This window comes from Alligator sinensis, unplaced genomic scaffold, assembly GCF_000455745.1.
Source record: "Alligator sinensis unplaced genomic scaffold, ASM45574v1 scaffold123_2, whole genome shotgun sequence".
Taxonomy (NCBI): Eukaryota; Metazoa; Chordata; order Crocodylia; family Alligatoridae; genus Alligator; species Alligator sinensis.
The window spans coordinates 585838-601154 of NW_005841917.1; the positions used below are offsets into that span (position 1 = coordinate 585838).

Here is a 15317-nt window from a genome sequence, read left to right on the forward strand (position 1 = left end):
AGTCCCACGAGGGTCAACAACCCCTGGATTGGGCAAACCTGAAAACTGGGGAGTCACCAAAGTCTGCCAGGGACAGATAAAACGCAGTGAAAAGTGACCCTCGGTGGCGCCCTCTTGATCTCCAACTCAACCAGGCCTGTCCAGCCAGAAGGACCAGCCGGCAACCCCCTTCTGGAAGATAACACCACGCTGAAAGAAGTCTCAATGACAGACTCCAGCGCTTGTAGGATAGGTATACCTGACTCTGTAGCCGGCTACTGTGTGTGTGTATGTGTGTGCATGTATGTGTGTGTGGGGACCAGCCCCAAGGTTTATGATTTAACTCATTAAAGTGTTTCAATCTGCCTAATAAACTAGAATTTTAAGGATCCCGAGTTGGACATTTGTAGCCAACAGTCCCACATCATCTCCCCTACTAATGCCCTGATCCTGTTGAAGTCAGGATTTTTGAAGTCCAGGACTTCAATCCTGCTAGTTGATTTGTCAACCTTGTGATGGATAGTGAACCTGATGAGCTCATGGTCGCTGTTGCTCAGGCTACCCTCAATGTTCAAGCCACACACCAGTTCATCTCCTTTGGCCAAGACCATGTCTAGGAGAATGGTACCTCTGGTTGGCATTTGCACTTCCTAAGTCAGAAAGAGCTCCTCGATTACAGTTAAAAAGCTACATGACCAATCTGACCTAGCCGAGTGTTCCTCCCAATCTATATCCAGATAATTGAAGTCGCCCATGACAACCAAGTCCCTTGATCGCATAACATCTGTCAGTTCTTCACAGAACTCCAGATCAAGCTCCTCCCCTTCTTGGTTTGATGGCCTATAGTAAACATTCACAATTAGGTTCTCTCACCTCACCCCCCACCCAAAAGTTATTGCCTATACAAACTCTACAGAGATACAGCAGTGTTACCATCAGGTTTTTGTACCTCTGTGCAATGTGCAGTGAGGGCAGTGGTGCAGGGCTGTGCCCCTCAAAGCAGCAGCAGGAGCTAGAGGCATGTTACCAGGGTAGCAGGGGCGGGGGGGGCGGAGCTTGCACCAGCGAGGAATCCCCATGCAGCCCCATTGTTTCCAGCCGCAATGGGTTGCACCCGCTGGCTCCGGAGGCCCCAGGGGAGGAAAACAGGGTGGGAGCTTGAGCCTGCAGCCTGCACCTGCCCCAGGTACAGATTTGAGGGGCACAGGTCTATCCTGCCCCCTGGGACTGTGCACAGGAGTGGGGAAACTGCCCCCCCCCCTCCAACAGATGAGTCACCCACAGCCATGTTCTTCTCCCGCCTGGGGTCCTAGAGCTATGCACTGCAGCCCCAGGTCCAAAGCCCCACCCAACTGGGCAGCAGCCTCAGCCTGTGCCTGCCCCAGGTACAGATCTGGGAGGCACGGGTCCCCTCTGCCCCCTGGGAGTGCGTGCAGCAGCAGGGAGCCGCCCTGCCCGAGCCCACAGCAGTGGGGGGAGCAGAAGCAAGGGGCTACAGACCTGGGTCCATACCCCTGGCATCTGGGGGCCCCCTCCAGCAAGGCTGGGAGAGCAGGGGCTGTGGATGGGGGAAAGGGGCACCAGCAAGGGGTGGGGGGGAGCTTTAATTTTAATAATGGATTTGGGGGGTTTTAGCAGAGAATTTGTCATTTTTTTAAATCAGGGAAAACCAGGATCCCTGCTGATAATGTAGTACAACGTACTGTTCCATTTTAAAATGTCACAAGGATATAACTCATTGTTAAGACAAGCTGAATAGTAAAATGAGTTGTCAGCAATTTTTTATCCAAGACATTATACCAATATTAGTCCAAAAAGTGATTTACATAGTAACTTTTACCACCTATATTAAAAAAAAACAATACATTAATAAAGCATATAAACTACTGCATGAATCAAGTTATAAATTAGTGTGAAGATATTACAGTCCTATGCACAAGTGCTCACACACTGCTCAGCAACACAGCTCCTGCCCTATGTACTACTTAAGGTATCTTGGAAGGTAGGACAAGATCTCTCCTAAATAATTTACATGGTGTTCAGTACATTGTTTATTTATTTATTTTTTAAATTAAGGAATCATTCTTGATGTCTTCTGAAGAGTAGCAAACAAACTACAAAACAACTATCCTAGAAATTACTCAAAGGGTTTTAAACTATCCTAGAAACTACTATGCATAACAGGGTAAAAATACACATGCAGAGCCTCCTTTCGTATGTATATCAGCATAAGATTTGATAAAAAAAAAATTACTGATTGTATTCATATGACTTAACATTAGACTTGAGAAAAAGGTTTCAGAATTATTAAGAAATGTGTAGCAAAAATCCATATTTCTGGACACACTGAATGGAAAGCAAATAAGCAATGCCAAATTGTAGGTTAGTACTTGTGTCCATTTCTTATATATACAGTAACAATGGTAATCAAGTATTTTATTCAACATACAGCCTTCCCTTTCAAATTCCAATTTCTCTATTATGGGCAATGGGGTGTCCCTCAACATTTTTTCGTTCATTTGATTTACTGTATTCTATTACATTTATACTTGGCTTCTGGTTCCTAGTACAGTTCATTCTTGGTGATCCAAAACCCTTTCGAAACTAATTGAAAGGCTGTTCCAATAACTAAATTTGTTCAGATAAGTGAAACTACGGCATCTTATGAATGATTACACATGCTAACATGTGCTGCAGAATGTAAAACCGTATCACATTAGAGATGTTAAATACAGTAAACCTAAAAAAAGAACTGTGCATTATACAATAACAACAGTTGCAAGTTAGTAAAGATATTCAAAGGTTTGAATAACTAAGGATGTACTGTAACTATGGTCAGAAGGAGCTCTTCTTTGAGCATTACTGAAAATGTTGTTTATTCATTAAATCCAGTCGAGTTAACCTTCTAATTGTGAAGTTTGTGTTTTGAGTTAAAGAGAAGCTTGAAATCACATTAATAAATCAAGTCTGGTTGCAATTTTACTAGAGAGAAAGAGACTCTTTGTCTTATCATAATATTTTTTTTTTCAATAGTAGAACTGACAATTTTTTCTCTTTTTGGGTGAAGCTATTTAAAATGTTGGCAAGTGTGAAGTAGCTGGGGGCTTTGGATTCCTGCCTTCTGCAGCTTCCACTTCCCCCAGCTTTTTCTGGCAATGAAGAATTTGTTTCTAGAAACATATCATTTTAATTATAAATTACCCCAAAAACATAAATGGAATTTAATTGGTTACAAGGCTGCATTTTTAACACAATCAAGGGATCGTTTCAAGAAATTTAGGCATAATTTATTACTTCTGGATAAACTGTGCACTTGAATCCTACAGGCAAATAACAAACTGATTAGTAAGTGTAATAAAGTAATTTATTTGTCTGACAAGTGGAAGTGCAATAACCTATTTGATCAATTGCCATTTTAAAGAACACTAAAACTTCATACACTTATGCTATCTATGTGGTATGCAGAAGAACACAGTGTAGCATTCCATTATTCCTTTTTCTATTTGTGATTTATTGTGAAGCTTCTACCCGGTTTTGTATTTTTTCTATATAATGCAAAAGAAAAATTACTTTTTGTATTGACAGACTAAAAAATTGTTCTTCCTTTAATTATGATGAGACTCCGATTACTGGAAAGTTGCAACTTCCCTCCATCCAGACTTTTCTTATGCAAGATAACCACAGATACCAATTTTGAGATGGGGATTCTTGGCTACCCAACGAATAGGTCCCTCAGAATCCTGTGGAGCTCTCACATGAAGACATACATCCACCCTCCCTCCCCACCACCCCCGTCTGGGGAGTTTGCCAACTTATGCTACAGAAATATCAATTATCCAACCTGAAGTTCCTTTCAGGTCCTCATACTTAGCAGCCCTAAAAAGGTACTTGTCATAGCCAAGAGCTTTGGGAGTCAAATACTCAGCTGGCATATCTTCACTCCATTCAATGGATCTGTGCCAGTAGAGAACACCATTGTTTATCATCTGTCCCTAGCATGGAAAGAACTTTTTAGAAGCATATAAAAGTTGAATGAATGAGTGGAGTCAAACAGCTACTCTTCTGTGCTCCTCCAAACAAGGGGGACCACTTGGTATCCAAAGAACACCTGATAAGGCATCAACAATAAAATAAGAGACATTCAAAAAGGAAGACCATGTCAGACAAGGGAAAACAAAATAGCCACCTGGACAAAATCATAATGTAGGAATGTGAACTATAGATCTATACATGGTGAAGTAATTACTACTGTTGATGACCAGCCAGACCATACTGATTGATGGAAAATAAATGTCGATTAACTTTGACTTTGTCCTCCATCCAGCTTATTAAGGAAGATAATACAGCTATATTGTGCATCTTAAAGAAAATTAGCAGAAAAGGGCAGCGGGAAAATCCACTGCATCACATACAATTCTACATACTTAATCTACCATATAGGAAGTTACTTACTTTTAGTTTTAAGTATAGGCGGGGGGGGGGGGGGGGGGGGAAAACACCCCCCCCCCCAAAAAAAAAAAAAAATGAGGGGAGTGGAGGAAATCCACCCCCCCCCAAACAAACAAAAAAATTCTACCAATATATAAACACAAAGAGAGTAGTAATCCAATTTCAATTTTATATACAAAATAGATACATTTATTTTATATAAAAAAAAAACCCTCACACTATCAAAAGTCTCTCTTAAAATCAGATTCACAAAAAGGACAGATAGTTGAAAGACACTGATAGTGAACAAGTTCCGGGGACATATTTCCTGATAAATCAGAAAGGACAAATGGAAATGTCAGGCTTCCGAATACTTTAAAATTCACCATATAACCAGTAGAAACAAGATACTCTGTTTTTTTCAGTTTTACTATAACAAAGCAGAACTACAAAGATATAAGACAATCAGTCTTGACTTTAATGTATTTAGATATGCAAATATGCTCTGGGAGTCCTAACATAGAATATTTTATTGTAAAAATTAAATTAACAGATGGCTCATTCCATTCCTACGTGTACAAATACCATTATTTCCTAACAGAAGCAGGAAAAATGCCATAACTCGCCCTATAGCCCAATACTCTGTTGCCACAACTTCAAATTCATGTACCAGCTCATAGCTTTCTTTCCTGGGAGGAGACCAGCCCCAGTGGAGTTTCCTACCATTGTAATATCAAAGCACGGCACCATCATTAACAGATTTCACCTCACAAAATTGGGAGAGACAGGAGATTGCCATTTCCATTTATCAAACAACAAAATGAAGGAGATAACAGATTAAGTGTCTTGCCCAGGAAAGCCTGTGGTTGAGTCAGGAACTGAACTCAACTCCTAAGGCACAGCCCAGTGTCCTACACACTAGACCTACTTTCCTACTAGTATCAATTCATCATGGTGGTGATGCTGTAAAACCCTTGGCTCAATACCTGAACCAATGCAGCTTTCAGAAACTCCTCCTTGAAGAAATAGGTCTTCAAGAGACAAGTATCAGTGAGATGTCTCTTGAAGTCTGGTTGCTGCAAAGACTCCAGAAAATGACTCTGCCCTCACAACTGGTAAAGGCCTCAGTGTGAAGTACAAGGCTTCTATTTTACACATTGAGACTAAGCTACTGCTGGGAACTGGAAGAAGAATACCGACGCTGCTGAATTTCTTTAATAGTTATAGAATATGCAACTTGTTCTCTGCAGGGAGCAAGAGACAGTTTCATTTCAGTCCCCTGCAAAGGGAAGGCTGGTAGCCATATTATTCTCCCTTTCCAAACTACATGTAGGTAATATGGTCTTTATATGCTCACATCACATACAATGAGTGATCCACTAGGGTGACAGTACTTAATCCCAGAAGCAGTGAACGAAAGGGAAGTGAAACGTAAATAAAATGAAGAATGGGAGCCTAGATTTCTCACAGGTTTTATTACAAAATTCTGTTCTTCTCGCACAGATTTAGATAAAGTAGATGCATCTGTACATGTGCTTTACTGTGTTGTAGGCTAATTAGCTCCACAGTAAAGTGTCACCATCTACATGTGAACCAGTATTAGAGCTCAGTAAATTAACTAACTCTGCCATAAGATAGTACTATTCCCGACAGCACTATCTTACAGCAGAATAATCAACTGTGATGATGGTGTGGATGATGACAGTGAGTATCAATTGCACATGGTCAGCCCAGGCACCAGGGGATCAGACTCCTGCCTGCCACCTAGTCACAAAGCTCCACACTTTTGGCACTCGTGTCCCAGTCAGCCCCTCCACCGCCTGACGCTGCCACTCAGAGCCCAGGGCTGACCCCCACAAGCCTGCTCCATCCCAGCTCAAGCTGCTGCTGTCCCGGGCATGCATGTAAACGCTGAGCCCAGAAGCAGTGTACTCTAGCTCAAACAGATCCAGAGTTTATCCCTTCACATTAATTGCACGTGTCGATGCACCCTGTAAGATTTCAATGTTAGGGTTTCAGTTTACTTTCCTAAACAAGTTATTTGATTTAAACTTATTAGTGTTCTCATAACAAAGTTTAAATAAACTTGAAAGTTTAAATTAACTAATATTTATTACCCTCTAACTTCTATTTAAAGGGCATTTTTACTGATAATTCTCTCAGACTAAGATTTTTTTGCAAACATAACACATTTAAAATCAAAGTCTTGATCCTGTAATTGAGTGGACTCCTGCACCCAAATGCAGCTCACAGGAGGTCAGTGAGGTTGCAAAGGGCTGCAGCAATTTGCCTATGGATATTGACTGGACCCTAAGCTTCTAAAGCAAAAGTCCTGAGCCACCCCAACATTTGCAGAAATCAATGACAGTTGAGATCACTAAAAACCTCTCTCAAAATCAGGGAATCACATTCATGGGGGAAAGAAAAAAAAAAAAGACGACACAAGGTGGTAAAATGCAGAAGTATGAAAAAATTATATTTTGGCGTTTCCCGAGTATGATAAAAATCAATCACCATTGACAGAAAAAGAAAAAATACCGAAACAAAAAACACACCAGTCAGAAGGTAACAAAATGCTTATTCTGTATTTAAGTATAAAGTATGTAAGTAAAAAAAATTATCATAGCCATTTTTATAGAAGTGTGGCAACAACATTATTCCTATACTACGTTATGCAGAAAAAAAAAATACCTTTCAACTGCATTTTCAACATAAAAGTATTCCACCCTCCAAAAAATAAAGTTGAATGGTTTCATTAAATCAGTATCAAGGTTGCAACTGTCCATAAATGTATATACAGTCCATTAAAAGAAGTGAATACCTGTCTGTAAATACATTTGAGCTCTCCGTAAAAAAGTAAGAAACCCTGAAGATCTGTCCTCAGAAAGGACTGAATTCAAGTGTTGATGGACAGAGAGCAAGGCAGCGTCACCTTGCATCTGAATGGGAGCACAGCTTGGCGCCCTACAGGGAGCTCTTCCTCAGGGCTTTGGGGCCCACAGAAGCATCCACAGCACCCCCCTCAGTCACATGCTGCTACTGCATCCCACTCTTCTCTCAGATAGGCACGGCTGCACAGCAGGGCCGTGCGGCTGAGTTGGAGCAGTGGTGCCAGAAGAAGGGGCAAGAGTCGGTGGGTGGGGGGTGTATGCCATGAGAGACAGCAAGGCAATTTTGGTGTGGGCTGCGGTCAGGGGTATCTGAGTGTTGGATGAGTAGGGGAGCCCTGGGGTGGAGGCAGCATGGCATAAAAATCACTGCTGCAGTCAAGTAAAACCAAAACTATTAGTGGTTTGGGTTTTACATAGTATTCAATAATTAAGGTTCTCTAAGGTTATGTGCCTGTTCCCTTTTCATGTTTAATAAAACCCCATTTTAGTTTAACATTGCTCATGAGTAGGGAAGTTCATTTGCTTTAGAACACACACTTCAAATTTGTTTTCCCAGATTGCTGGGTGCATCTACATGTGCACCATTGCTGCATAGTAACAGAAAATTACTGCACAGTACAGGCACGTGCATCTACATGACAACTTATGCCAACTTGGAAGTAAATTTGCTCCCAAATAGTTACTGTGAAGTAAGGCACATGTAGACACCTTACTGAGCAGTAACCCTGTTTGTGTGGACTCATTTGGGAGTAACATTACTTTAAGTTACTGAGCAGTACAAGTGCACAGTGTAGATATGCCTTCTGAGTAGAGGCTCAAGCCAGATTTAGAAAGTTGGTGTTAAACCCCTGAATATGAATGCAACCCCTATTACTGTCACCTACGGCCTGGCTGAAGGTTTATATTTACATTATGTAGAACATCCAATTTTCAAACTGACATTTGTCAGTAATAAATTTGCAGACTGCCAGTAAAAACAAATGGTCTTGGGTTAGCCACTCTGAACTATGCATTCAAACCCTGTTCATCTTCTTCCTAAGCAAAGTACAGGTCATCTACTTACATTAATGCAGAAAAAGGCATTTAAGAACTGATGATTTTCTATTTCCATTTAACTAACATTTATAACATGCTTTCTATAAATCCTAATACAGCATTGAGAAACATCCTGTTTTACCATACCAGTGGATTCTATGAAAACAATGAAGCTGCCAACATCAGCAGCACCTGACAAAGGTCAAGACAGTCATAGTCACATAAAAATGATTTTATAACGGTAACAGAAATAACGACCTCCATATCTGTTATTTCCTGGCATTTAATGACCAGCTGGATTTAGAACTCATGGCTCATTACCTCTTAGAACATAGCTGATTTCTCAGCCATTTATTTCTTAATTATACCCATCAACTGAATCTGACAATTTAGTTATATCAAGGGAAAAATACAACATTGATATATCGTATTTATACTTAATGTTAAACCATTAGCACCTTGTGTAGGCCTCTAAAGAAATACAGCAATATAATAGGAGCAGTGCTTTTACCACTTCTGTAGTATTTGGCTGCTAAGGATGAGATGGACAAGCATGAAAGCTAATCCTTGAAGCTCAAGAGTATAGTTATCATCCATAAATTTCTATAAAGCATGAATCTCTGGAATAGCAAGGCATTACATCAACAGATTTTTACATACAAAAGCCAACAGGATGAATTTTACTTGGTAAATTCTTATTAGGCAGGTTTCTTTGCAGAAATTGCAGATAGTTATATTATTGCTCTAGGATATGAAATTTGTCAAGCAGGTTACCCCAAAGCTGACAACTATGATCCAAAAAATCACTATCGATGGTACCATGGAAGAACATTAATGAAATTCCTATTTACTTTGAATTACGTAAGAGCTTTACAGAGCTTGGTTGCTGTGCAGTACTTACCCCATGGTCTTTAGCAGCCTTAACTACTTTTAATAGAATATCTTCCTCAATGAATGGCCTCACAGCATCATGGATGATCACTACTTCGGGTTTCTGGAGCGGACAATTGGAAAGCTTGTTCTCTGCAAAGATTTTGAGTCCATTGAAAATTGACCGGTGACGAGTCACTCCGCCTTCTACCACTGTAATCCGTTTGTGACCATATTTCTGAATAATTGACTTCATTGTTTCAATGTGTTCAAGAGACACTACCACAATTATATCCGATATCCAGCTTATTCTGTAAGAAATTGAGAATGGGAAAATATAGTTGTACAAGTTGTCTTCTGTTAGAGCACTTGCTTTTAGATTTTAAACTATTTGTGTAAATGAGAAATTCACTTTACAGTTAATACATTAACACAGTGAAGCAATCCCCCACATCTTCAAGCAGTAGTACTGGTTTGCTGTAGCAAGCGTCTGAACCTGACAAGCCATAGGGGAGGATCTGTAAACTCGGTATGACCCCATTCCCAAATCTTTGAGATTCTGTGAAGGGGGCTGCCCAAATATTATCATTGGCAGGGATGGGAACTAACCCTTCAGCAACACCAATAAGCAAGCACCTCAACCAACTTAATAAACAGTTCCAATACCCACCTTAACCTGTGCCCCAATGACCTGCCATTTCCATTCACCTACATATACTAGAACCTTCAGCTCAGTGGAGAAAAGCCAAAAAAAAAAAAAAAAATCCCCAAAAAGTCTCTTCATTGGTTCTGGGCAGAAAAAAAAAAAAAAAAACAAAAAACCTTCTTGATCTCAAGTCTAGCTTTGGGTTTACTGCCGAGTATACAAGCAAGACCCTCCCGCTCCAGGCACCTGAGGGTTTGTAAGTACCGGGAGGACATAGATGCACTCCAGCCTATGTGCCTAAATTTTGATAACACATGCACAGAGCATGAAGGTCAGGATTAATAACTGCCTACTATTTAAAAAAAAGGAAGAGAAACATAGTGAAAGTTAGGACCTACTTGCTAAAATGCCTGAGAAACAATTCCCAGGGAATCTCCCATACACACAAATGCCATCCAAAAAAAGTTCAGTAACCTGCCCACAATAAGGGATAATTTCAAGCAGCATGGAAAGTCCCAGCAACGACCTAGGTTCTTTACTCCTATTATGTCCTGCTACAATTGAGTTATTAACAAGTTAATACTTCTGATTGGGAACATAAGTATTATATTTAGGGGTTAGACTACACGGCCCCTTCCAGCCATACATTTTATGTGAAGTTTTGTCAAATCTGATTCTCTGAAAGGTAAAGCTTTCGTGTCAATTTTAACATGGTAACAGGTGGTTTTGCACTAAAACAATCAAACCAACCAATCCAAGGATAGGGCACTTAGCCCTCCTTAAGGCCTCACATAGGATTCAACAAGGGCAAGTACAAAGTACTGCACTTGGGATGGAATAATTGCATGGACAAACACAAACAAGGGAATAAGTGGTTAGGCTGCAGAACTGCAGGGAAGGACCTGAATGAGCCAACAGTGTGCTCTTGTTGCTAAAAAGTAGAGGTGCACCAATATATTGGTCCATATTAGATTGGCACCAAAAAAAGGAAAAAATTGCTGTTATTGCCAATTGGCTTTTTTTGGCTGGTATAGTTGGTTATGTTGCTGATAAATGCCATGTGCAGGCACACAACCACATCATGCATGCGGACGGGAATGCAGCCCGGCAACTTGGAGACCAGCACCTGGCTGGTAAGTCTGCGGGGGGGAAAGCATATCGAGGCCCCCACAGTGAGGGAGAGAATGGGGCTGCAGCAGGGGCTGCTCAGGCAGGATGGGGCGGGACACACTATGTCACAGGATGTCCAGGGGATGTGGGGATGGGGGGGGAGGCAACTCCCTGCCACTGTGTGCCCCAGGTGAGGCATGGGGCCATGTGCCCCCTCGATTTGTGTGTGGGGCAAGGGTGGGCTGCACCAGCCTCTTCCTGGCAGGGGGGTTGGGCTGGGGCTGCACTCGGGGGACGCAGCGGTGGTGCTGGGAGCAGAGGCTACAGGGTGGGCTACAGCCACCCTAAAATTCACTGTAGCCCCCATGACCCCCTCTCCCAGTGCTGCCACTGCTCACCTCACTGCTGGCCCACCCCAAGCGCAGCTCCAGCCCAGCCCCCTACCAGGAAGAGGCCAGTGGAGCCCCCAGCAGGCAGCCCGCCCTCAGGCAGTGCCTACCCCAGCCCCAGCCCCACTCCCTCCCTCACTGTGGTGGCCGTGATTTGCTCCCCCGCCACGCCCCTTCCCCCCACAGACTTACTTGCCAGATGCTGCTCTCCAAGCTGCCAGGCTGCTTATCAGCTACCAGATCAGTATCGGCCCCAAAAAAATCTTTATCAGTGCACCCCTACTAAAAAGCCAACGGCATACTGTATTGTATTAATAGGAGTGTCACCTCCAGATCTAGGGAAACAATTCTTAGTAAGCACTGGTGAGGCCTCATCTGGAGTGCTATGTCTAGTCTTAGGCCCTGCATTTTAAGGATGGGGACAGATTGGAAAGAGTCAAACACATAACAAAAAATTATTAGGGGCCAGGAAGCCAGTCTGATGAGGAAAGGTTGAAAGAACTAAGGTTATTTAATCTAGAGAAGAGAAGACAGTGGGGATTTGATAGCAGTCTTCAAATACCTGAAGGGCAATTACAGAGAGGATGGAGATCAGCTTTACTCTGTGGCTGTAGAAGACAGGACTAGGAGCAATGGCCTCAGGCTGTAGCAGGGGAAAATACAGGCTGAAGATGAGGAGGAATTTTCTGACTATGAGGGTGGTCAAGCGTTCATAGATGTTAGGGCTGGAAGGGACCTCAATAGATCATCGAGTCTGACCCCCTGCATAGGCAGGACTTGAACTGTGAAGAAGTTCTTCCTAATGTCTAGTCTAAATCTGCTCTCTGCTAGCTTGTGGCCATTATTTCTTGTAACCCCTGGGGGCACCTTGGTGAATAAATACTCACCAATTCCCTTCTGTGCCCCCGTGATGAACTTATGGCCAGCCACAAGGTCGCCTCTCAACCTTCTCTTGCAGAGGCTGAAAAGGTCCAGTTTCTCTAGTCTCTCCTCATAGGGCTTGGTCTGCAGGCCCTTAACCATACGAGTGTCCCTTCTCTGGACCCTCTCCAGGTTATCCACATCCCTCTTGAATTGCGGCGCCCAGAATTGCACGCAGTACTCCAACTGCGGTCTGACCAGCGCCCGATAGCGGGGAAGTATCACCTCCTTGGACCTATTGGTCATGCATCTGCTGATGCACGATAAAGTGCCATTGGCTTTTCTGATGGCTTCGTCACACTGCCGACTCATGTTCCACTTCCGTGCCACCCAGCAGGTCATTCCCTAGGCTGTAGGTGTGCTGGACATTTTTCCTCCCTAGGTGCAGCACTTTGCATTTCTCCTTGTATTGGAACAGCCTACCCAGAAAAGTTGTGGAATCCCCATCCTTGGTAGTTTTCAAGTGCAGGTTAGACAGACACTTGGCTGGGATGGTCCTGCCTTCAGCAGGGGGCTGGACTAAATGACCTTGGGCATGCCAACATGAGACGTTTACTGTGTAGGAGACTAATCACCTGTGCAGTTAATGTTGTGCATCTACACATGCACCTCTATTAAGCTGGCATAAGCCAAATTATTCTGCAGCAGGATAGTACTTGTTTATTTTACTCTGCAGCAACACATACGTAGATGCTGCCCTGGCTGGCCAGGCACAAGGGTGCTTCAGTGTGAGGGCTGCCTGTTGGCGAGCCCCATGCTGAAGCATCCTCATGCCCCAGCCAGACCCTCCACAGTATGTTGAGCTCAGTGGGGAGCAGCCCTGGGCTCACAGGCTGACCCCCCAGGTCCCCTGCCAGCCAGACCTGCTCCAGCCCTACTCAATGTGCTGTGGTCCCGGACACAAATGTAAACCATGTGCCCAGAGCAATAAGCTCTGGTACAATAATAATTTTAATGAAAACTTTTAAAACTTACTTTTTTTTTCCTTACTTGAAACAGGGAAATAAATAGGAATGCTACTAAAATTCTACAGCAAGTATTTTGACTGTTCTTTAGGAAATGCAAAGCATACAGGTATCCTTCTCATGTCTCTGCCACATCTGACTATCTTGTTATGCATGCTTCTGCTCATTTACTGTATTTTGCAAGATCTTTCATTGTACATGTGCCTTCAAGTAGCATGCATTGCAGCAGGTGTTGCATAGTCTGAGGCTCTGTGCTGCAGTCACAAGTGGTTGAACCAATGGTATAGCCCCACTTCTTTAATTCCATTAGCGTCCAACTCCAGTATGTTGGTGGTTGAGACATCACCACCTTTGCCATTGTTCATCAGCCCCTGGTAGCAAGGACTTGGCTGCTGGAATGTCTATTTTTTCCACTGTCAGATATTTTCTTCAGCCTCTTGTTCCACATCTATAGTACAGGTATTCCAAAATGCCCTCAAACTCCTCAGTGCTAAGGCTGTGCAAACACTTTTACAAAACTTGTAATCATGAGATGCCATGGCTTCAAGTTTCATTCCTAACTTCGCACTCATTCCAGTTCATCAAAAGGTTAAGGAACCCTTCAAGTAAATGTTGTCATGGACCAACATTTAGCCATAAAAAAAAAACTTGCACTTTTTTATTTTTTTTTTTAACTCAAAACTAAGGCAAACTAATTGGATACACCTCAATTCCTTACACATTGTGATTCATTTAAATCTAAAAATTAACATAAGAGTCAGGAAGAGCCAACCCATGCTAAAAGAAACCAAAGAGATATCTATTATTCCTTACAAATCACAACTGAATTGTACAAGTTACTGAACAGTGAAAAATCTAAATGTGCTCTGTGCTTGCACTAGTAACAGGCTAATATAGAAACACGGGAATTCCTCATTCTGAGGCCAAGTGAAATGGACTATACTACAACTGTCATGTGTACAGACGGATGGGAATTTGGGGAGAATATTAAATTCCCCGTTTCATCATCTTATAGTACAACCCAGGGAATCACACAATTACATGCCTGCATAATTTTGTGCATAAAACATACAACTGCACGTAATCACATAATATTACGTAATTTCCCTCCTGCACTGTGGGGATTGTCCCACGACTGTGAATGGGACCCCAGTCAGGTCAGGTTGTGGGGCAATCAGAGCCCAGCAGCTCATCCCGGGGCATGGTGCGGAGAAGCCAAGGAGGGGGAACATGCTCCTCCTCTCCCGGCATGCATTCAGCAGCGGAGACTGCCCACCCACTCCCCCAGAGGAGCTGCTGGGCTCTGACTGCCCCACGACTCAGCCTGGCCTCCCCCCCAGCCCTTTCCCCTCCTGTTCCCCTGTAGGCTTTCCTGTGGCTGGGGGGGGGGGGGGGACTCAGTCCCCGCCTCCCCCCACAAAAAACCTCTCCCCCTCCAACTATGCATAAGCCCCGTGTGCTGGCATGGAGCCAGCCTGCTCTGGCCCAAAAGGTGCCTACCAGCAGGCTGAACCGGGCTGACTCTGTGCTGCCACATGCAGCCCCCAGAATTTGCCAGAGCTGTGCGCTTGCAGTCCCAAGGGCCTGCTGGCAGCAGGGGCTGTGCATGAGGGGGTGGGGGTGTGGCAGGGGCACTGAGCAGAGGAGCCCACACCCGCCCACAAACCCCACACATTCCCACATCCACCCACAACCCTCCCACACACACACACACACACACACACCCTCCTCCACAATCCCCCCATACACCCACACCCCCACAAACCCCCCCCACACACCTGACATCTACCCCCCCAACCACACCCCACACACAAGTACCTGCATATATTTCTAAAGAAGGTTAAAATAGTGTTATATTTGTTTTAATTTATAAAAATATAAATGTAATTAATTGTGTATAATTTTGAATTTTTCTGAGCATAATTTTCAGTTTTTCTGTGCATAATTGCAGGTGTATCAGTGACAGCACAGAATTAGGATGGTGGGTACAGACCAGCTTTTGCAAAGGAGTATAAATGTGTTCATTACTTCCACTCATGCAAAATGCAAGAATGGTTTTTTTTTGGGGGGGGGGGGGGGGGGG

At 43.3% G+C, this 15317-nt stretch overlaps 1 protein-coding gene across 1 annotated transcript in view; it reads right to left on the reverse strand.

Moving 5' to 3' along the window:
• The window catches only part of ISPD (isoprenoid synthase domain containing), a 232055-nt gene that overhangs the window by 209008 nt on the left and 7730 nt on the right, over window positions 1-15317 (reverse strand). The window contains exon 3 of the mRNA XM_006018934.3: window positions 9235-9514. Within this exon, the coding sequence (XP_006018996.1) occupies window positions 9235-9514 (280 nt within the window). The remainder of the gene's footprint in view (window positions 1-9234; window positions 9515-15317) is intronic.